General features: G+C 35.4%; 1 protein-coding gene across 1 annotated transcript in view; it reads left to right on the plus strand.

The window, feature by feature from the left end:
* Nucleotides 1-2,103: 2,103 nt before the first annotated feature.
* The window catches only part of CDH18 (cadherin 18), a gene marked incomplete at both ends in the record, with an annotated part of 163,391 nt that continues 140,291 nt past the window's right edge, over nt 2,104-25,203 (plus strand). Inside the window, one exon of the mRNA XM_083874826.1 lies at nt 2,104-2,331. Within this exon, the coding sequence (XP_083730952.1) occupies nt 2,104-2,331 (228 nt within the window). The remainder of the gene's footprint in view (nt 2,332-25,203) is intronic.

Here is a 25,203-nt window from a genome sequence, read left to right on the forward strand (position 1 = left end):
GATCTCCCCCAAAGGTCTAGAAAGTTCCAGTGAGGGCCTCAAGTGACTGGACAAGACTTTGGCTGTTTCCCCACCTGAGTTATTAATTTGTTGTAATATGTGTCATTTACCTGCAGAGCCCTACCCACATGATCCCTGATTTGTCCTCAGTTAAACCCATCCCTGAGTTCTTCCCCCCAATAAAAGGTGTTACTTTCGGGGGTTTCCCTCCTTTTCCCACTGCTTCTGCCAAGGGGTCACTTCTGCTGAGGGGTGTCTGCTGGGGCAGATACCCTGATGAATAAAGCCAGTACTTAACCCTGAGCAGACTCCCTCTTTCTTTCCTGCTGTCGTCTCTTGACTCCTTTGGGCAAACAAGAACCCAAGGGATCAGTGAGGTTCATCCTGCTACCAACCCGTGCCCTTTAGTGTCGAGGTGTCAGGGCTGGCCGAGGCAGAGAGACACTTCCACCTTTACAGTAGGGTAATGCTAAATGTCTAAAAATTTATTTCTTCAGTTGAATGTGCCATGCAGAGTTTCTTTTTGAGCTCCTGCACAACCACAAGAGACTGAATTTTCTTCTTTACTTCATCAAAACCCACTGTCCTGAACTGAGTACTAGCAATGGAGAATACATCCTTTCTGTCTATTTTAAATGTGCAGTAGTCTTGAAGTACTTGAAGTATTCTACCATTGTTCTGATGAGGAATTGTTCTCAGCTAAGAGGTTTGGGCTTCCATTATGGACTTGAGAGAAACATAAGTTCAAAAAAATTGCAGCCAAAAGACATCTAATAAATTTTCTTCCACTGCAGTATTTTTCTGTCTGATTTCTAAATTCTTGTTTGGTTCTTTTTAAGGGATTTTGAATTTATTCTGTTGGGTTCCTATGAAACCAATAAACAAAATTTATTTAATTTTGTTTCTGTTTATGTAGCTTATGTTTCTGTTTATGTAGCTTTATGATGCTCAAAGAAAACCAATATTGGAATATTCCAGTTTTTGAAGCCTCAGTTGCATATTTTCAGACTCCTGATGGACTGACTGATATGAAGATAATCTTTGACCAGTTCAGTCAGATAACTGAACAAATTTGATCAGATAACTGAACAGTTACCTTAATGTGACTATTTCTCTAAGGTTGAAGAAATATTTTACTTTCAAGATACTTGGCTTTAGGCGCTACATCAACTTTCACATTTTACTATTGTAGTATAAAAGATTACATTTTCCTTTTTGAGGTTGAGAATGTATTGTCAATATACTGAAAATACTGATATCAAAACAACATGAACTTCCTGTCAGTATGATGTAATTTTATGATGTCCTAGATTATATTGGTTGGAATTTATATAAAGCACAAGGTGTAAAAATGCACATTTTGACTGAAGCTTCCTGTCACTACGCTCTAGTATTACTTCAGAATTATCAAAGCCCATTTTGGTGGCATTCTTTCAAAACCCATTATAGACTAGGTATTTTTCATCAAGCTCAATGTCTGTGTGGTGTATAGAACATCAAAACCCCATGATTTAGCGATCACTGTTTAATGACACTGTAGCAGTGATTTTGTTCTACTGCCAGACTGGGTCAATGATTAGTGGGTAAAAGCCAAAGGAACTGTTCTGAATCATCCAGGTTTTAATGATGTGAGTGTTTTCATAGCTTGTGGGAGCTGTGCTAAGTCTTATGGTATTTTAACATAAACAATCAGGAAATACTTTTAAAGGAAGGATTGAAAAGAAATTTTAGTTCCAATGACAGTCTTTGACTGACTGCTTAGTACAAGTTTGAGTGTAATCTAAGGTCAGAAACCTAAAAATTGCTGGTTTTAGTGATGAGTAAGTGTCTTTCTTTCCTTTTCATATTAGATAGAAAATGGCCGGCTGTGGAACTCTATTGTGAAGACCTCAGAAGAAATACCAATTTTTCCAGTCAGCTTTTCATAATGTAAATATAATTTGAGGTCTCCCAAATGGGCAGCTAAACCATGAACAAGGAGAAAAACCCAGTTTGGACTGTATTTCTGAAGCAGACTTCACCTTCTCTCTGGGGAACTTATTGAAGGATTACAGCTGAAAAGGACAAGAGAAAGAAAATCTTGAACAGGAATCTTATCCTACAATGAGAATTACAAGTACATCTTGTATCTGCCCAGTCCTAGTTTGTCTCTGTTTTGTGCAGAGGTGTTATGGAGCTGCTCACCATGGCTCCATCAAGGTGACCAGAAATCAAACCAAACACATAGAAGGCGAAACAGAAGTGCATCATCGTCCAAAGCGTGGATGGGTGTGGAATCAGTTCTTTGTTTTAGAAGAACACATGGGACCAGATCCTCAGTATGTAGGAAAGGTAAGGTAGTCATTTTCTTTTGGCTTTGGTTTATTTTTTTCCATCCCCTGAAATGTGGCACTGATAAGAGGCAAATCATTATCTCCTTAGATGGCACCTCCTCTCTTAAAGGAAGACACTTCTTGGATTGCTGCATATATTTAAAGTGAACTTGCCAGTTGATGTATACTGTGTTTATTATTAAAAAGATAAATAAAGGTATATAGGATGAAGATTCTAAAATAGGATAGAATAGTTTTTCTTCTGAACTCAGCTAAACACAGAGTGAGTGCAGTTGATCCTGTTACAAGAATTTCCAAGGCCCTAAATGCATGGGGTAACTGCAAATTGCTTTTCCAAACTATTTCAGAATTATATTCAGTTCTGCTTCAGGGAAAATTACAAATGCACGCTAAGATCCATAGGGTATTCATTCCACTCAGAGTGTAGGGTGAAAAAGGTCTCCTCCAAAAGGAAATCCTCTGTGGCTTTTTTCATACGAGAAGACACAAGTTGTGTTACTTGTTAGAGTTCCTCAGAAGACTCTGAGAACAAGCCCTGCATTTATGTTCTGATATATAGAGTGAGCTTCAGACATAAAGTTCAGACTAATGTAATTGAACTGAAGCCTGGCCAGCTGAAGTCTGATTCATCATCTGTAATGTTGTCTGTAGAACTTAGGTTTTAACTTTGCATTAAATAACACAAACTTCTCTATATAGCTTTAACCAATGATATATGACAGTGGAAGTTTTACTCTCCCTGAAAACTGCCTTGCTGCATTATGGTAGAATTTTTTTATTAGATAATCTACATGAGTCCCAATTTCCTTAATGAAATCAGAGAAATGCACAGAATATGAGGGGTAAAGGAAGATGGTTAATGGGGAAGAAGGTATGGAAGAATAATTATTTCATTTTAGTTTCCCTTGAAATTGGGAATTCTGAAAATTATATTGTAGGAGGATGTGCAAGGAAACCAGTAGCTTCTGAAATCACAGATGTCTGGTAGTGAGGGCTTCCAAATTTGAACAGTATCATCTGAACTAAAAATAGGAAGTGGAACAACTGTATTTAGGAGACTGTTAACACAAAGGCTGAAAAAATATTCTGTTATGCCAAACTTCGTAAAATACAAAGTATTTCAGAATGCCAAAAATTACTGGAATGTGTGAAGAAAATTTAAACTGAGAAAAGACCTTTCTAAATGGAGGTAGTGGTTTGTATTGAAAGAGGAGCTTTTAAAATGAATAAGACAAGGAGATATGCCTTCAGACCACTTTACACTGATTACCATTTTCATAAATTATTTTGGAATAGAAAAGTTTTTGCAAAAATGTTGTTGATGCAAAGATATGAAGGAGAATCAAAACATTGTCCAGAAAGAGCTAGATATTATGAATATGATTTGGACATAGAAATAAAGAGTAAACCTCAGGAATACAGAACAATGTAATGAATTTTTGTTTTACACTAATGATCTATTGTAATTGACAGAGGAAGAGAAACATCTGGTTATCAGCTCTAACGTCATGCCTTAAAGAAGGTGAATATGATACTACGCTGCAAAAGCTGATACGTAAAAAATAGGGATAAAGGGCACTGAAGCCATTGTGGAAAATAATGTTAAACTATTTCCTACTCTGGTTACTTTTGGCCAAGAAAAATGGATTTATATGTGAAGCTGTACAGGAAAAATTGAACATTATAGCCGGGATACTAATGGAGAACAAAATATGTTTGTTTAATTACTTCCACAAATAATAGAGGAGGGCATATAGTATTCTATAAATACACCTCAGAAGAAACCAAAATGAAAAGTAAAAGATATTTAATTCCATTGCAATTTTATTTGAAAAAATAAGGTTTTGGTGGCCATGAGTTAATTTAGAATTAACATTTAGTTAATTTAGAATGAAAACAAGAGTAAGTCCTTCTGAAAGAAGCTCCTAACAGGAAGAAAGAAAACTAAATTTGAAGGGGTTTCAAAGTACAGTATATTTGTCTTTATGAAAGCATTTATAGACATGGTTGCATGCCAGAACAGAAGCCTGGATTCAGTGAGCTAAAGCATGGTCCCTTTCAATTTTATGTTCTTATGATACTATTATATATTTCCTTTCATCCTCTGACCACTCTATTAATGCCACATTTACAGAGATCAATGAATAGAATTTCTTTCAGTCCTTTGTGGTCAAAATGTGACTGCATGCCTTGTTTGAGGACATTTCTCCCTCTGTACTTACCAATTTTTCTCCCATTTCCCTCAAATAATTCCCTCTGGTTCTCGTAATTTTCTACTGTGAAGACTTCACAACATTACTAAGCTTATCTTTTAAAAAGTTTTGTGGAACTTAAAAGTAACTGTACTCTATTTTCCATTTGGTGTGATGATTCTGATGACCTGATTTGCAGAAAAGATCAATTATATTAGCTCAGGCATATACTTTTAATTAAGAAAAAAAAAAAAAAAAAAGAAAAAAAAAAAAAAAAAAAAAAAAAAAAAAAAAAAAAAAGAGGCAGGAAAGCCTGGCTGAGGCTGTCATAATATTAGTAATTAGCAAAATTTCAGTAGTGATCATTTAACATGAAAAGCAGACACTTTAGAAAAATAGATTTTTTACTAATGTTGCATTTAATTGTACACCTCATCAAGGTCTCATTTTGTGTGCCTTTAATTTGACAAGTAATTTTCACACAAATCCCCTCAGTTATAAAGGAAGTCAGTGCCCTTTTATTCCAGGGTTCTGTTGGGTGGCAGCATGCTGTCAATTCTGTCAATTATTAATTCTGTAGACTACTCTGCTTCACTGGTGAGAGTTTTGCCATTTGAGATCTATCCTTTCGTATATTTCACACCCAATTTGGGAGTAACATCACAGAAAGCAGAGTCATTATGTACGATGATGTTACAATGCTCACAGTCATTGTCATGGAAATGTACACTGAGGACAAGAATAGGGTAGGCCTGCAATGAAAACGGGTAAGTTTTCTCATTCTTACTGTGAAATGACTGTCAAGAGGATGGATTAATTCACTGCCATCATCATAAAAACAGTGTTAGGACAACAAATTATCGTTATATTTTAATATCAAGCATATCCCCGTTCCTCAGTCATTATTCCTTTCCTCTAAGAAAATATCATTTGGAGAATTGAAATCTGTATAGAATTAATCCGTATTAACCGTACTCACAAGGTTTTTCCAGGAATGTGGTGAGGCACAGGCACTGGAAAAATGAGCTTACTGTAGAAATGAAAAATTATCCTTTTGTAGATATTGTCTGTGGTTCTCAGATTATTGAGCTAGTTCCCTGCTGTTGCACGTGGGGTAAGTCTTCAATGTTTCAGCATATGATTCACTGATGAAAGAACCCAAAAAAATAGTTTTGTACCTAAAAAGGTATCTTTAGAGTGTTTAAAACCACAATTACCTCTTTTACCAAAATTATTAACTATTTGTGGACAGTTTCTGGAAAACTTCTGAATGATCAGTAGTATCTGGAAATGTCAGTTCAGAGAGACTATTCACCTGCAGGTGCAAGTACGTGTGTGTATGTGTCTGTGTGGGTGTGTTTGCAATGCAGAAGCTGTGAAAATTCGAATAAGGAAGATTAAATATCCTTGTCTTGGATAAGTAACTTGAATGCACAGACTGAACTTTCAGCTGTATGAAACTTCTTGTCTTTTGTGTGTCTCTGGTATAAATTATTCAAATGAAATAATAGCCATGAGCAGAGAAAGGGGTGGGGTTAGTGAATGCACTATGACCTGATGAAGAATCAGTTACTTACTGCTTTAGCTCAGAGGACTGAAGATTTTCCTGCAGAAAACTAGAAAACTTGGCTTGTAGTACTGCAAGCTTTTAGATTTCTCAGTTGTCATGGCTGATATTGTTTACGTTTCTCTTGCATTTTCTGCATATTTCTAGGTTAGACAACTCATGTCTCAACATTTGGAAAAAATATCAATTTTAGGAAAGAAGGGAAGCAGACTACGTGTTTCAGTCCATAACACTCTTCATTTTGAACCTTCACACCTCTGTCTCCAGGTGGTCTGCTCCTTCTTAAAAGGGTATTTCTAAAAATCAGTTGCATTGGAAGCAAGTCATAACTATACATTTGCTGTGCTTTTTACTTTGGAGAGGAAGTAAATAAGCAGTGATAAAATGAAGATGACTGTGGATTTGGGACTGAGTGAGTCATGCTATTAAGACTGAATAGCAGAGGAATATGACTGACACAAGACTGACAATTTATCTGTGAACTCTTTGGATCTCTGAAATACTAAACCTATACCTCTTAATCCACTTCAGACCTCCTCTAAGGAGTAAATAAGAATGACTGTTTAGGTATTCAGATCTGCATTGCTTTTTAACTGCTTTTTTCTTCCTTAATTTGGGGGATGGCACCTTACTTAGTTCTTATATCTTTTCCTGTAATGCAAAAACAGTTTCAGATTTATGTTGATGTAGGAGATAAGGAAGTATGGAATGGTTGGAAATGAGTATAAGTACAGGAAAGGTGAGAAGAAAGTAACAATTAATGTGTTTTGAAGTTTTTGTACTGAAAGTTAGATTAGGAAAGTAATCTCAGGCATTATATTGGATTTACAAGATAGTAATTCTTTTCATTTATCATTTTATTCTTGAAAACATAAATACAGTATAAAAGACTTGTCATTCAAAATTAGTTTTTTCAAATTAATATGTGACATGTCATTGCAATAAGTTAGTTCTAATACAAGACAGTGAATCTAATCTTCCCTGACCATATCAAGAGAATTTGGCATCTCTGATTTAATGACAGTACGGGGACATTATATATGTTTTAGAAAAAGTTCCAAGGAAGAAACAAAATCAGAGTTTAACAAAACACTTTTATTCAGTTTTAGAGGTTTACATAAGGTAAAGTATATCAAATGTTTCAGCATTTTTAGCACAAGCAAATAGTTCCAAAATTTATTTTGATAGAAAGGAGTCTTATTTTATAGTAGATAAAATTAAAAGGAAACTATAGATTACATAGTCTAAATATTTTGCACATGATTGTTAGCCATTTTCATGCCTCTGTAAGAAAGTAGACAAGTGGCATCAGCAACAAAAGCAACTTCTCAAATAACGTGCATCTCACTTTCTACCTTTTAGGTTAGTAGTTTCACAAATAACATATTCATATAAAATAATTTTCCTCTATGCGTAGGGAAAATGTGGTAGCAAGAAGAACATAAATAAACCTGACATCAGTATAGCACATTATATATTATATATGTGATGTTAGCCATCTCCTTTTCTTCTGTAATTCTTACAAAAAGCTAGCTCAATATTCTTTGCAACCCCAAAGCTTTCCCAGGTAAAAATGCATGCATGTGTACTTGTTTTGTCCTGAGTTATGTTTTCACAGACAACTCTGCTGCCTCCTACCTTCATTTGACAAATGTTTGGTTTCACACTAAGAAGTTGAGGACGTATGACTCAAATTCTACAAGTCATAAAATGCTGTGGACCTTTACATTTTTTTTTTTGTTTTCGGGGTTTTTTTTAAGTGGAATCTCTAAATATTCAGAGGTTATTTGGGGGAAAATCAGATTCAAGAGAAGGGAGAGCTTCCATCAGCTTGATCAGTCTGACTTCCTTCCAGTGTGTCCAGCTATGTCTGAGGTTCCCTGAAGCATAGCACTGACAGGGGCATTTTGACTTGACAGACCAACAAAAGAAACAGAAAAGCATGAGCATATTGAAGTTCAGCCCTAGTCCAAAGACACGGGATAAAGTGTTTACCTTGTTTAACTTCATTTCAGTCAACATGAAATTGCACCAAAAAGAAACTGGCTCTTTTATGTCAAAACAGCTACATTAAATCTAATATGTCAAAATAATAACTGTTTTTGTAAGGAAGCTTTATAGAGTCTGTCAGTTCTATATTGCAAAACATCAGCTCTCTGTGTGGAGAGTGTTATTTAAATTAATGGTTCAAAATAATTTTGTCAAGGTGATCTAATCTTCCATGAAGTTATTATAGACTGAAGAACTCTAAACAAAACTTGATTGTTATTTATTTAAATATATTTTTTACTTCTTATCCTTTCATGAATTTGCCAGATCAGCATCCAAATTCTGTGCCTTTCACATCATCTTTACCCCGAACGATGATATCGATGAAACCAAGACCTTTTGTGTGGAGCTGCCATTTCTCAGTTAAATGGTTTAGCAGTAATTTTTTGAGAGGAAATCCAGCCTTGTTCCTGCCTAGCCTCGTTCCCTCCTTTATTTTCTTTCTTATTTTGGTCATGAATCGGTTTAACATGGTGGAAGTGCTGGGGCAGCGCAGGGCCCGGCTGAGCCCCGGGGAAAGGCTGGGACAGGCAGGGCTGAGCCAGGGGAACCCAGGCACAAACAGCCCTGCCAGCCCCGAGGGGACAGCGGGAGAGACCCGGCAGGGATGGCCCTGGGCCTGGACAGACCCCGGCCCGGCAGGGATTTCCTGCGGGCACTGGGAAGGGCCCACGCTGGAGAAGGGAAATGTGAGGAGAGGGGCTGCAGAGAGGGGCTGCTCATTTTCTCCCCCTGTGATCTCCAGAAAGGAGACTGAGAGCAGCTGGGTTGGTGTTTAGGAGCCAGCCGAGACTGACTCACCACGAAGCTGATGTAATTGCCTGCTCTGTAATTGCTTCTTTAACTTATGCCATACTCTGAATTCATAAGCTCTTAGCCTCTGACAGTCTTTGTATGAAAACTATGTAAAATGACCATATAATTGGTGTTTGTTTAAAAACAGCAACAGCAAAAAAACAAAACCGGAAAAAAATCCAAATTAAAAAAAAAAAGCATAAAAAAAGAGGTGTACACCAATTACACCCACCAACTGTAGCAATGAGGAAACAAAGATAATTCTACATATTTTTATATTATTTAGGCTGCATATTTAAGAATATTTACCATCTAATTGTAAATCAATAGGTAATGAAGCTGAAGGTACGCTGAAAACTCAAGTGTGAATTAGCACGTCAGTTACATCTCAAGTATCTTCTTGACCTTATTTTAAGAGAGGTGCTCATTCATGTTCATTGTCTGTGTAACTTTCAACACCCACATGCCTTGTTTTCTTTTAAAAGATTCTGGTACTTCATTTTGATATTAAATACAGTTTATCAACTCATTCAGGATGTATTTGTAAAATGAAACGTTATCTATGTGTGGCTTATTTAAACACTGGCAGGAACACTTCTGTTGAATGATTCAAACTATAGACTAAATAATTTTATTTACTATATAACAAGTTACAAAAGTTTAAAAAGGTGAAGTAAATTGAAAATCAAAATTAGGTCTTTTTTCATATAGACTGATGTGACAAATGAAACCATCCAGAACATGGTTTTCTGGCCCACTTTTCTAAGGTGAAGATGTTACAACAGAATAGGGATTTCAGATCTAGTAATCTGTTAATTACTCTCAATATGTCTTAGAAGAAGGAATATGAGACTGCAATATTCCGGGACTCAATGGAGGTAGCCAAGAGTGATTTGTGTACCATATTTTGTACAGCTGTAAAGATAATTACTCAGATTTGTGAATTTTGAATATGGTGCCTTCTCAGCAATTGCTTCTTTGCCTTAGTAGTTACGTTGGCTAGATGTTATCTTTCAAGTCTCATAGAAAATTTATATCTAATGCCTATTTTTTGTGTGTGTGTGTTTTAGAACACATGCACATTTTTAATGGCAGTGAAAATGTGTGAGACAATAAGAAGTAAAGCAGGAGAGCTAAGGTTTAAATCTAAAAGTTCTCTGTCCTTTCTAATCATATAACACATAGTCTATGAAACTAAAATCACAGTGATGAATATTGAGAGGAAATGCCATGTAAATGCTTAATTTCTAAAATGCACTAGGGTTTTTTTCCCTATTGTAGTGGAAAACTCCAGCCTGTAAAAACATGAAAGCACTATTTCAGATTTAAAAAAAAAAAAAAAAAAAAAAAAAAACAAACAACCCACAACTTTTTTGCCGAGCTGGATTAGCTCTGGTTGGTTCTTGGGAAGCAGTTAGTTCTTATTTAGATAGTTATTCCCCCAAGTTTATCATCAACAATTTAAACACATTTTAAATAACAATAAGAGGAACACAAGCATCTTTGTTTCCAAAGAAAGTGCAGAGGTGTTATCTGCATCCAGATTATGCACAATGGTATACAGTCAAGAACCTGAGCAGTGATATATCTTTACATCTGAGATTAGAGCAGAATAATTTTAAAGTCATCTTTGTATTCCTGTGATCTTGGGATTTGCTAAAAAGTCTGTTCTCTCCAGAATTTTGTTGATGTTTTCTAAAAGATGAGTTGCCTGTATGGAGCTATTAAAGACAGGAGATAGAACTGATACATAAATGTCTTTCTGCAAAAAGTTACTATTAAAGATCTTGGGGAATAAAATCACCAGAAGACCTTGTCCTAAGTCTTTTACTGAAGAATAGTGGTGTAGCTGTCCTATGCTTGAACATTTGTATCAGGTCCTAATTTTTCCTCTTAGAATATTTTAAAGTTTTTCAGCAAATTACAAACAAACAAAAATTCCAGTCATCAGAGTTAATAGTTTGTATTCATAAACTGATACTTTGGATTTAAGTCAGGCTTAGTGTATAATTAATTTGTGTGGCATGAGATCATTGCACGTCCTTGTCTGTTTTGTTGTCAGATATGTGTAACTTTAATTGTTGCCAAAATGTAGGGTTTTTATTGTCTCCCTGTGAATTATAATAATTCATACTTTAGCTATCAATATAAAAAAGCTTTTAAAAGTTTCATATGAAACACATACTGATAATTCCAGTTCTACTGAAGAGATATTTTAATAATATTTAAATTGTCCCACTTGAGACATTCTGGTGATACTGATAAAAGAGATGCTATCCAACAAAGCCCCTCCTTTACAGTAAGAAGGCCTGTTCAGGAAAGTGTTTCTGTATATATTTGCAAAGCAAATAGAAAAGTTTATAACTAATATAAATATAATCCATTTTGAAATGCATGGTCCATTTTTTCTTTTTTTTATTAGTAAGCTTTTTAGTAAGTGTTTATTGCTATATATATATTACTCCTTAATTATAAATCTTAATTATAAAAATCAGTAGTGGCCTAAAGAAGTATAATTTTGGATTTGGAAGTATTACAGAAGCAATGTTTCCACATTCTAGATATATGAATACTTTCCATCTGAATATCTTGGGTGAAATCATAGCAACATAACAAATTAAATACCATTTAACATCTGTATGGGTGTTTCAGATATAATATTAAAACTATGAGAATATCATCATTATCCTGATGACTGAAATAACAAAGTTGTTGATGATGAGTTGAGTGTGTTCAGATAGATTCTAAGACAAAATTAGGAAAATTACAGCAATGATGGGAGACTTCACTTACTCCCTGGAACACAGGGAGCTTGAACCCTGATACCAAAAGACTCTCAGCATAAGAAATGTCTGCCTCATAAGTTATCTAGTCATCAATCTAAAAAAGAGGAACTAAATCTAAACTTAAGTAATACATGAAGCAAATGCAAAATACCTGACAGAAAGACATGAAGGGCTAAAAGAGGTTGGAATGACCAAATCATACAGTAGTGAGGGCAAATAAAGGCAGAGCCTTTAAAAAATATCTATTTTCAAATGAGAGAAATAGAAAGGATTGATAAATCTTACGTGTCAATTGTAAAGCAAAATAACCCATTAAAGTGATTTTGAGGAAGAAGTGGCAATAAAGAATTCTTCTTTAGAAACACAAGGATGTGGAAGCCTCTGAGAGACCGTTGTAACTAAAGACACTTCTGGGACATAAGGCATCTAAAGAGAATAAAACAAGAGTGTTGCTGGAAAGCCAAAACAATGCTTTTTAATCTCTTTACTGAGTGAGACCTTGAACAGTTATTTTGTGAGGAATGCATCAAAAGTGAAGTCTCAAACTGAAGCACTGTGGGAGAGATATGAGGCAAATCAACAAATGAACAGTAGTTATTACACATACCTGCTGCAGTAACTCAGCAAGAAATACCTAACAAAATAACTTTGGTATATAGATATATAAAACTACTTTGGTATCTGAGGACCAAGGTGTGCAGTTATAACAACACATAAACAAAAAAGAAACAATCTCCAAAAAATCCCCAAAACTTGCATGTAGGGGAAAGCAATGCCACTTGGTATTTTAAACTATTTGTGGGAAGCAGAGTGAATAGGTAGGTGACAAATTTTATTAATTTTATCAAGCTAAGAAGAAAAAGGAAAAGACCAATCATAATGAAGTCCAGCAGAAAGATCTTCCAAGAATGACTGAAATTCAATACAGATAAAGATAGAATGAGGCACATGAGCAGCAACTGAGTTGAGTAGTTTTAACTGTGTTGACAGTTACCACTCATTAAAAGGACTGAGAGGTTCTATGATCTCTAAGATAAAACTCCATCAGCTAAGTGCTTGGAAACAATCCAATGAACAAACTGAATATTAGAAATCATTGGGAAGGGAAAAAAAAATAATCCCACCAGTGACTCTACAGAACCACAGTGCATCTGTATCTCAAATGCAAAGCATGGTTCTCATTTTCTTATCTCATTCCTCAGAAAAATAAATATTTCAGAGAAGAGCTACCAGGCTGATGTAATGTATAGAACAGTCTGTATGAGGAGTGACTAATTAGATCATTTGCCACATTATTTGATAAATTCCATGTTTTCAATTAACAACTTAATTTCTGGAATTTTTATATTCTTTTATACCTGTTGTCTTTCTGGGTACAGGATTTTTTATGGGAAAGGATGGCTCTGGAAGTACTATAACAAACACTTGAATAGGGAAGGACTCTTCTGACTGAAAAAAAATGAAGTGGATTGGGTAGTGGCCTAGAGAGTTTTAAGTACTACGAGCCAGGAACGGTTTTTCACTTTCTTTTCCTTCCTTCCTTCCTACAAGCAGTAGGAGTCATATATAAAAGCTGCCAAAACCATAAAACCCCAACCCCCAAAAGAAATTTACCAACTAAAGAAAAGAAAGGCTGACAGCCTAAAAAGAAAGAAAATAATTCAGTTGTTCACGTAGGAAATTGGTGAAACTGCTTAGTATATCATTATTTAATGCTACATCAGTGCTCCTAATTAGTCTCTCAATAATGAATTGAGGTAATTCATTATTGAGGTAAAAACTATGACACATTGACAGAAAGGCCATGTATTCAATAAATCAGAGCTGTATGTCCACAAATACAGATAGCTCAGATAAATGTTAACAAAAATCACTATTGCCCACCACACACCTATATCACAAGGGTTTGTTGTGACACTAAACATTATTCCAAGCTTGACTGTGTCAGAGAGTATCAGTGATGAATCCAGAATTTCCAGTCCATACTGCCTTCTTAGAAAAGTTTTCTTCTATGTGTCTAAAAGAGCACGAGCAAGTCTTGTTTTACATTTTATTTGGAAGAAATAGTTTCCTCAATTTTCTATCTGTATTGCATGAAAACATAATGTGTAGAAGAGAATACAGGTGACCTCACCCCTGATAAGTAACAGCTATATCCAGTAAAGATAAGTGTGATAAAAAAGGAGTGGGTTAGCTTCTGAGGGGAGGATCATGAAGGACAAGGAACCTTGAGGAAGAGGGAACAAGAAGTTCATGAAGAAGGCTCCTGGAGAGAGAGAATCACTACTGTTAGGTCAGTCTGGGTCTGCAGTTAGAGCCTGTTGTCAGAACCTGCAGTCATAGTCTAGCCAGGTAAAAGCTTGCAGTCAGAGTCTGCAAACTAATATCTGCAGTCATAGTTTAGCAGGAAATAACCAGCAGTCAGAGGCTGCAAGGAAAACCTACAGTAGGGGCTTGCTGCAGCGAGTCTGTGAATAATTGGAGTCAGGATGGCTGAGCTGTAAATAGGAATAAACCAGGACCCTTTTCATGCTGTGATAAAGAAGAAGTCTGTGTCTCAGCTCATTTCTACCCTCTAAAAAGAGGGTTGCTGCAACAGTAGTGATATGATTCTTTCTAAGAACAAAGAATAGTTTTCATACTTCAAGAAAACTGACAATTTACAGTCAATTTACAGTGACTCATTCAAAGTTTATTTAAATCATTATTAATAAGGATCATGCAAAATTTGAATGTAGGCTCCAGGTAAAAGCTGAAATATGTGCAGTATACAATAGTATTTCTTTAAATATTGACTACAGTTTGTAAGGAAAAAGAAACTAACCCAAACCAAAAAGTTCTTCTGTCTCACAAGTGGCTGTTGGTACTCAGTAGTTCTAGTTCAGTGCACTGTTTAGGAATTAAGTCATATTGTTGCCTTGTTCAATTTGTTTATTTCCAGATTTCACTTTAGGGTATAGATAGCAGGTATTATCAGAAAATCAGATCCCACTGAGAAGCCTCTGTGTATGAACCCTAAACTCGTGACACCCAGAGTTCACTTCCTTCTATATGCCTGTCCAAAATAAAAACACTCTTAGGTGAAAATTCTCTAATTGCTCTTTGTTGTGACCACTTTTTACTTATAGAGCTATTAACTTTTACCTTGGAGTATACTCTTTCATCTATTATGTGTTCCTTTTCTCTTGGTGGATCAGCTGCAGAAAATGGTAGTTTTTATTAGTGGCACCTCTGCATCCCTCAACTATACTTCCCTAACTGCAGGAGGGATATTGATAATTATTACAGTGGTTAATAAAATCACAGAATCACAGATTATGCTGAATTGGAAAGGGCCCACCAGGATCATCTAAGTCCAACTCCTGGCCCTGCACAGGAACTTTATCCTAAGAGTCACACCATGTGCCTGAGAGCATTGTCCAAACACTTCTTGAACTCTGCCAGGTTTGGTGTTGTGGTCACTTCTCTGGGGAGCTGTTCCAGTGCCCAACCACTCTTTGGGTGAAAAATCCTCTTCTAATATCCAGTCTACAATTTCCCTGACATAATTTCAGGCCATTCCCTCAGGTCCTGTCACTGGTCACCACAGAAAAGAGAATCACTGCCTGCCACTCTTCTTCCCCTCAAGGAAGTTGCAACTGCAATGAGATCTCCTCTCTTCCAGGCTGAACAGACCAAGCAACCTCAGCTGCTCCTCATATGCCTTCCCCTCAAGGCCCTTCACCACCTTTGTAACCTTCTTTGGGTACTCACTAATAGTTTAATATTTTTCTAACATTCTGGCACCCAAACCTGCCCTCAGCACTCAAGGTGAGGCTGCCCCAGCTCAGAGCAGAGCAGGACAATCCCCTCCCTTGCCCGACTGTTATGCTGTGCCTGATGTACCCCAGGACATGGGTGTCCCTCCTGGCTGCCAGGGCACTGCTAACTCATCATCAACTTTCTCTTGACCAGGTTCCCCAGGTCCCTTTCCACAGCACTGCTTTTCAGCATCTCATTCCGTAGTCTTTCTGAACATCCAGGATTTCCCCATTCCAGGTGCAGAAGGAATGCATATGACCTAATTAGGCAGCATATACAAATGTACTTGAGTGGAAATCAGATGGTTAGAGTAATGTTTCTGATTGTTGCACAAAAAAGATATACTGTTAAGTAGAACTGGTTTTTTTTTTTGTTTTGTTTTTGTTTTTTGTTTTTTGTTTTTGTTTTTGTGGGTTTTTTTTTTGTTTTTGTTTTTGTTTTTTTTTTTTTTTTAATCTGTCAGCCCTTTGTAACAAACCATGATTTAAAAATCCCTAGGTAAAAATGTGATACAAGTATCAAGCCACACAGGCATCCCTGAGAGAATGTGGAAGTTTCCCTTCTGATCCTGTGGATACTGAGTAGTAAAATAACTTAGAAGTTTCTTGAAAATTGGAGGACCCATTTCTGGGTCTTCCATATCCTTCCCATCCCCTCCTCTCCCCCAAAAACAAACAAACAAACAAAGAAACAAACAAAACCCAAACAAAAAGCACCAAACAAACAAAACCCCCAACAACAACCTGAGAATTTAAAACTGTAAGACTCTTATTCCAAAAAAATTATCTGTATTGTTTCAGTCTCTTGAATACCAAAGGCAGAAAAGGAATCTTCTCTGTGTGGGAGGATGTTCCAGTTTGTCAACCCTTCTGATTTACCTTGAATAAACCTCTTTTGAAATGTTCCTAATTTCTCATGGTATTCCCCTCTGTTGAATTGTTGCCAGTTACTGTATTTTCTAACACCTGCATACCTCCCCCATCATCAGTACTATTAAGGAAGTGGAGGCAAACTTTTAAAAATCTGTTCATAATCTACAGAAATGCTTTCTCTTCAGTCTTCATTATTCAGCTGGATTTCATTCACCTACTGAAATTTCTCACATTGCAGTTTCCACTTTCCAGTGATCTCGGGCTGTGTTTCCTTCTTCTTATCTTTCTTTGTCTTGTTTCACCTGTTACTAAAAGATCACCTTGCTCTAACTCCTTGTGGATTCTTTGGAGGCTAAGAGGATTCAATCTTCACAGTACCTCAGCTCCACTGCCACTTTATGAACTATTATATAAATATATGAGCATTATGTATGTGGTCATTAGAAGCTGAATGAAAGCTATTCAATGCACCTTTCTTCAAATCTTTTTCATTCTGAAAAATACTAACTAGGAAGATAACGTATGTTTCAAGACTATATATTACATTAATATATTACAGCTATATGTAGTGCTGTTGGGGAAAAAGATAGGAAAGATGTGACTGGTTTTGATTTGTATTGCCTACAGTCTTGCATCCAAAGGTTCTCAGGAGGTATCAATTAATTCACCTTCACAACATTTTTCTAAATCTTAATTTTAAGATTAGTTCACCATATATCAAGAAACCACTTCTCCCCATTCCATCATATGTTAATTAAAAAATGTGTACACATGGAGTGGCTGTCAGTTTTCCTGGATTTTGGCACCACAACAGACAAATGCATTTTACATCAGACAGATGCAGACTTGCTACCAGTGTCTATTCAAATATGTCTGAAGGCATAAACTGAGAACACAAAACAAGGGACTTTAACAAGCACAGTTTTACCCTGAAGTGTTCATCACTCCACTGAAGCCTATAATTAACAGGTAGTCATGCAGTATAAAAGGGAGCTCTGCACCTCCCCTTTCCTTGTTTTCTTCTTTTTTGTGCAGATTTTGTGCAGAGAGAAATCTGTATCTCTATTGCCTTGTTAAGCGAACATAAGCACTAAAGTGTTGGGGATCTGCAGCTTTCTAGAGAGTAGGTGTTGCATCTCCTATGATAATTAATAACATCTAATATAACATTAACATATTATGGAAGTTTATGTGGTTACACTGAGTTTCTGAGAAAACTCTAGCAAACCACACTAATGTGATCATAATCTAAATTTCACAGACTGGCTTCTCAGCTGATGTAAATGGAAAATCTTTGGATTTTTTCTCTAAATTGTATCTGATGATTTTGACACATTTGTAGGTAATTATATACAATGTAATTGTGTCTTGAAATCTGGATCCTAGTTGGTGCTTATTTCAGGTACCCTCTGAAGACTTTTTGGCAGAAACCAGTTATGAGTTTAGTGTGTGAAGCTCTCCCAGAGGGGAAAAAATGACTTAGCTTTGTATAGTAAGAGGTTTTAAGGAAGCATATGTGGTTATAAGGTGTCGTGGAATTTGCTTTCTCTTCTGTTAGTCATTGGATAATATCAAGTGTGGAGCAGAAGTGCATGGGAAATACAGAACAGAGCCTATAGGAGCAAGACAAATTGCAGGTGTAGAAACACCCAAGTGACCACTATTCAGTGTCTGTAGAGAGTAATCTCAGATCAACCAGATTTCAGGCATGAAACTACAGTGAATTTGTTTGGTTAAGATATTCCATCACTTTTTTGAAAGCCTTCTGCTTTGAGAGAGTGTTTTAAGTTCTGTCCCTTTTGCAGAAACATAGATGTGTTTAGGCTTTATATTAGTTATATGAGATGTCTGAGTTTTGAAACAAATTAAAATGCCTACCCATAAGAATAAAATGGATGGCTTTTATTTAATGTCTATGGAGAACAATTTTTATCTATCATTTGAAGTTCCCATATCTGCAGATAACTAAGATTTATTTTTTCACTTATTCCTTTTCAAGTTAAAACAAAAGAATTGCAAATCTGAGATACTGGAGTTCTGAAAAATGAAATTAAAATATTAAAGTTTTGGGCTTCATCATAATCAGTATTTTTCTAATAATTCTTTCTGAGAATTTCACAGAACTCTGACTAACTCCAGTAGATTTCCCAAGCAATGCTTTATGATTTTTGTTAACATTCAGCTGACAGTCAGAAGCTAAATTTGGAATTGACTTTTGTTTGATAGGTCTTTGTTATGTGGCAGTAGCAGGATCTGGATGAGGTAATGGATAATAGAATCTGTGTTATTCATACACGGGGGGTTTCAAAGAGTGTAAAGAAACAATTCTCACCCATTCTGCAGGGGTGGGATGCCCAGCAGAAGACACACTGAGAAACTATGTGGCTGGATTAATTGTGCATGTGAGACATACAACAACTAGAACTTGATTAATTAATTAACCACCATGTTTGTTGATTAGGAGAGTTGCAAATGTCTTGCCTTTTTTAGTGAACTTAGTTTCCTGACAAGGTGGGGAATTGAGAAATAAAGACATTTGTTCGTACATATTTATGAACCTCTACATCAGGAAGGAGAAATAAGCCCCAGTTCAACTCTGAATTTAACTATATGACTGGAAAATTAAATGAGTATTTTAGGAGAGTTTTTCTTTTCCTGCTTTTCGTAGATAGAAATGTGCAACAAGAAGGCCAGTTTCACGTTTTGTATAGATGTCACTGTTCCATTTTGGTTCTCCTTCTGTCAAAGGCGTCAAGAATATTTTTATGGGTCACATTCTGACATTTCATTTTTATGTTCATTTTCTGTAAAGCTACTTAATTTTGTGCATTCATGTCTTTAAATTTTGGATGCTTACTGTTATTATTTCCTCTTTTATTTCCACAAATGGTCATCATGATTAAATAAGTCAATCTACCTATTATTTTTTTCCTTTTCCTCTGCCTTGAGGATTTATATGGTATTTTGTGTACAGGGTGGCAGAGAAGGAGGCAGCAACTGGAGTCAGGAGGTAGAACAGCAGAGAACACTGCTGAAGGGTACTGCTAAGTCCCTAAGCACACTCTGAGGACTCTGACTGCCGAGAGGAGTGGTGCAGAAGTGCATTCTCTCATAGCTCAGGGCAGCCAGAACAACACCACATTGATCAATAGTGAGTCATTACACAAGACAGGTAGAAAGCACAAGGAACAATTATGTGCAAAAGAACTTGACAAGAGGGAAATAACAACCAGAACCAGAAGCTGTGAATGAGGACTGTGAAAGGAGAGTAAGGCTTCAAATCTGTTTTAGCTTCACCATTTATTTACCATTAAGCTACCCATTGCAATTATGAACCATAATGAATGATCCTAATTTAAATTACACTGTCACCTCTCTGAGATCTTTGGATTGCCAAAACAATGGAAAGGATTTTTAATTAAAGAGTCACTACTGTTACCTTTTCAGTAGTATCTATTAGTTGAGTCGTCCTACTGACTGACATTATCTTTCACAGTTTTAACATTGCCCTTTTACAAAAAGTTAAAAAAAATATAAAATGCCAGGTTTAGAGTATCCAGCAGTGTACAAATATCCAAGAGCTTTAGATCTTTTTCATTTCTGTTCTGCTTCGTAGCTGAAAAGGGGAAAGAAGCTTTTGTTATGATTTGCTTAAAAATGAGAAAATATGAAACTCCTCTAAATGGGAGGATCACCAAGCATTTCGGGAAGACTCGCCACTTGGGCAGAAGATAAAACTACACATATAAAAAATAAGTATGTAACTCTATGAATTGAAAATATTCTATTTTATTTTAAAGTTCCTCCATAACTGTCACCTCAGTAAAAAACTTCTGTTGTCTTTTCCAGAAGTGATTAATTTCTTCTGATGGCCTTGTCTTGTGTTTGTACAGTACAGCAACATATTGCCCTGTTATGGGTATATGTATATATTAAGATTAAGAAAGACAAATAATCAACATGTGATAAATTCTCTAACATTAATATTAGTGGTATGATCACACATTATTTTTGTATTTCAGCACATATTCAAATGGGACTAACCCTAAATATAAATATAAATAGCTATTTTAAGAAGTGTAAGAAAATGAATGCATCTGTTATTTTACAAGCCTCACACCTCCTTAGAAATTTGAACAAGAAACAACCTGCCTTGTTTCTATGCTTGGGGTTTTTTTGCAGATTTTTTTTGATTCAAGAAAATCTGTTGTGGTAGTACTTCAGCAAGCCTGTCTGCAAGATAAATTAAGTGTTGCTGATGTGTAATGAAATAATGATTCCCTGAAAAAAAATAGACCCTTTTTCTACCCTTTATAAACGCTACCTTTAAAAGTTAGAGTATAATTTATTCATAGAATTGAACTTTTACCTTTCCCTAATCAAGGAAGTGTAGCAGATTGAAAGGAGATGATTTATACATGAAATTGCTAAAGTGCATTCTAAAAATTAGAAAGCCACGGAATTTTAGGTCAAGAAGAAAAATCAAAAGATCATTCATTCCATAATGATAGCCTGCTATGGGACCAGCTAAGACTAAACTCTTTCTTACAGAGTTTTGTCTACTCTATCTCATTTAATCAGTACTCTTTTGCATCATCTTGTTCATTTCTTTATTCACTTTTTCATTCATTTCCTGTCATGTTTTTATTTTTATGTGTGTGTTCGTGGGGATTATTTTTTTTTGAAATGTTGGGTTCTGCTGGGGTTTTTCTGCTTGTTGTTCTATTTTCATTATTGTTTGGTGTTTTTTTGCTCTTTTTGGGTGGGTTTTTTTTTTTTGTGATTTATTTTTTGTTTTAGTTTTTTTGTTTGTTTTGTCTAAGCCAATTGTCCATAAGCCAGAGTTACTTGTATATTAACTACTGAAACTACATTATCAAGTTGGGAATGTTTGAGGGGAATAAGTAGAATCATCACAAACTAAAATGAAATCATATCCAAAACTAAACAGATAGAAACTTCTATCTATCTTAGCATGATTTTAAAGTATATAGTCATTATTAGGACATCAGAAAATGTCCCAAGATTCCCTGGTGTGCTATCATTTATGCTGGACATCCTGACTCACTTGATTTTTGTCTGGAGCCACTGAGCCAATGCATCTTTTGCACAGAGAGGTACCTCTTTCATGCAGAGGCTCCTTGGAGAACTGCTATATAAGACTGTCAGAAAAAAAAAAGTTATTTTAAATGCTTGGTTAGTAACAAGTATTTCTGATAATCTAGTCCAGATACCTCACCAGCTAATGTTTTAAAGTATCACCTTTCTCCTCCTTTTCCCTGAGTCAGGGGAGCAGAGCTATGGAAAAATGTGTTCATCTAGCATAAAGAATAATATTTTAATTGTAAATATTGTTAATATTATTGGAGGGGATTGTCCAGAATTGGTATTTTTCATGACCAGACAAATCTGAAAAAAAATCTTGTTTTGATTACTAAATACATACTGGAACTGACATTAAAGGCTAGCTGAAAAATCTTTTGTTAGATGCATTTGTATACAGTAAACTGTGCTCGCCTCTGGTCAGGAGTAAGTGGGAAAAATTCATATTCACTAGGAAGAAATTTGCTAATTTAATGTCAGGTAGTATTTTGTTTCTATTTCAGAGGCCTTCAGTTTTTCCTGGAACAAGTTTTAAGATCAAATGGAACTTGAAAAATAATTATTTACATGAGGAGAAAAAAAATACGAAACACAAAACAAAGCACGAGGTGCATGTAGTGTAAGACATAAAACTACGTAGACAGAGGTAAAGCAACAACATTACTTTTGTAAGATATAAATGAAATTAATCAGTAACTAGGTGTACTAATCCCAACTGTGGGCCATGAAACCACTTTCTGGATTTTTATCATTAATCAAATTATGCTTTCACAAGGCTTCATTTGTCCTTGAGCATTTTCAGAATTTTGCAAGCAACTATTCCCCTCACATGCTAATTTCAATAACAGCATGATACTGAAAGCACCACTTCCAGCAAGGAAATAAATGGCAGGCAAACTCATGTTTTACTGAATATGTCCTTGGTGTCTTTCTGCAAAGCTGTAATCACAGCCATATCATGTGCTTTAAGAAAACTGCTGGAAGCTTTCTTCTTTGTATTAGAAATTTATGTAGAGTGGTGGAAAATGTCTTAATTCCCCATTCCAAAGAAAACACAAAATGTGAGTGAATTATTCTAAAATATTTGTATTTCAAAGCTGTCTTTCTCAACTTCACTAAGATTGTATGTGTGCTGTATATATAAATATATGTACACCTGTCTTCACAGGACTAAATGTGGATATTTTGGTGGGTAGGGGCAGGTTGTGTTTTTAAGCTGTAAATGTATTTTTTGCCTGCCCATGGGGCCTTTGGATTTGTTTAGGAAAGGCTGAAACACAGATGGTCTTGAGACAGAGAGCTCCTTAACTTTGAATTACTTACTTTACTGAAAATTCCACATTGGCTACCCTAATTTTAAAACAAACGGCTTTAGTTTTGGACTTATTTATATTAGAAAATATACATATATTTCTATAACCCTATTCACTGCAGAGTTTTGCACCCAGTTATACTTCCAAATTCTCCATATCCTTCAGCAAAAAATTTAAATGCTAAAATCTTATTTTTAAATTTTCATACGTCCTTGACATCACAGTTTATCAGCGCATTCAGTGTGAATGCTACTGGAGGTGGGGTTGTAGGAACTGCAGTGCGTGTGGACATGAATGTTACGGGCTGGGATGCATACAAGAACTGTTCTGTCTGAACAAAAATTTTATTTATAATAACAGAAGAGGTGGGAAGCAGGAGGAATTCCTGGTTTTACCCACAGTTTTCTTGAACATGCCTTTAGAGGATGTGATATTTACTACATCACCAACATTTGTCTGGGTTTTCTTTAGTTCTAAGTGCACAACATGGTTTGGGTAAGAAGGAATATATTTCCAGTTGATTGCATGATCTTAAAATTATCTTTTGAAGGGGAGGAAAAAAAAAAAAAGAGTTGGCCTCTTGTCAGAATAAGATTTTTATTTCTGCCGCCTAACCAGTAGTCATCTTTGTTGCCCTGAATTCTTGTGTTAGGACTATATAGCACCACTGAACATAGCAATCTGCTAGATTACTCCTTATATGGAATAAGTAGGATTTTAGCAATATGAGTAATATTTACTCACTTTAGGATGACTAAGTGAAAACTCGTATTCAGTGGGTGTTTGAAATATCAAGCAATATGTTTTTATTATTTTATTTTTTTCCTGAAAAAGAATAAATATTTTTGGACTTCACAGTATTAGGTTAGGAAAATATGACCCTGGGAGGAGAATAATACCCATGGATCTTCTGCTGGGACATATGGGCACTTCCTCCTGGGGTACTTAAATGTAAAGAAAACAGTCTTTTATGGAAAATGTGTTAATGAATAAGCTATGCAGAGAACTTCCAAAGAAGACTCAATGTGCCCTGTATTGATGCTGTCTTGTACTGCTAGCAAGAATGTGTAGATATATATCTATTATAGCTCATTTTAACGGCCTCTAAGAATGAACTATTTTTATGTTGCTTTCCCTGTTATTTTACATGTATTGTTTTAAAGAATCACTTGTATCTAGCTGTTTCTTGGCTGCCAATAGCTTTAGGGATTTTAATCCTATTCTGCCTGAGCATTTTTTGAGAAGGGAGAAGGTGCCAGAGCATGTCTGAAAAGAAAAATCATCAAAATGTTCATGATAAATTACATCTATATTGACCTATCAGCATGCCCATAGGAAACACTAAGGAGAGGAATACATTGCCTTGAAGTGTGAATAGTACGCTTCTGACTTTTAATATAGTTTGAATACTGGTCCCAGAGAAAGATCAAATTTTAACAGATTTCATTTCATCCCTTACTTTGGTAAGTGATAGCAGTGAAGGAAACACCATGTCTGGGATTCTTTACATGCACAAATAGAGAACATTGATGCTACCTATTGGAATTAGATGATAGTGAACATAGCATACCTCTTTCTTAATCAGAAACATAGATTTTGTGTTAAAAGTAACATGCAGATTATATTGCTGTTTATTTTAGTAAATCAATAAGCCTCTTACTTGCTTTGTTGAAATGTTTTCTGTTAAACACTGTCAAAGGGTAACTGGAAGAAAGTAATTCTCAACTAGATTTTTCTTGTGTTAAATTCAAGATAATTTCGTGGTTCAGATATATCTGTCCTACAGAAAAATGAAAACAAGTTTGAGCATGAAACATATGTGACTTCACAATGGACAGCAAAGAACATAAATATTTTTCAGTGAGAAAAGTAGAACTTTGAATATTATTTAATTATAAAAAATGCATTTATCTAAAGCTATGTAAGATAAATTCTTTGCACATTTTCTATGTTTTTTAACATATGGGAAAATTTTAATCTAAATTTTATTGCTTTTGCTAGAGCAATGCTAGAATACAAAATGTTACATGATACTGCATCATCATGTCATCTGCAGATACTTGTGCAGAAAAATAGAAAATTAAAGAAAAATATGCTACAGCTGCTTTTAGAAACAGATATTTCCTGGATTAAACACAAGAACAATTAAGTATATTTCAGATTTAACTGTGAGTCTCTGGAAATTTGAATGGCTTGATCTCTTTGGTTGCTATTTCAAAAGTCTAGCATATTTTCTTATTGTCATTGTTAGACTGTGTGTTGTCAGTCACAATGAAAAATGACAGTTGTTCATGAAAAGATGGAAATCATCTGTACTGTGCTGAAAAAATACCATGCAGCACTTGCATGTATATTGTCAGGTGTAAAATGCAGCGAAACTTTGCACATTACA

This window comes from Zosterops lateralis (genome assembly GCF_965231275.1).
Source record: "Zosterops lateralis genome assembly, chromosome: 1".
In the NCBI taxonomy this organism is placed as follows: Eukaryota; Metazoa; Chordata; class Aves; order Passeriformes; family Zosteropidae; genus Zosterops; species Zosterops lateralis.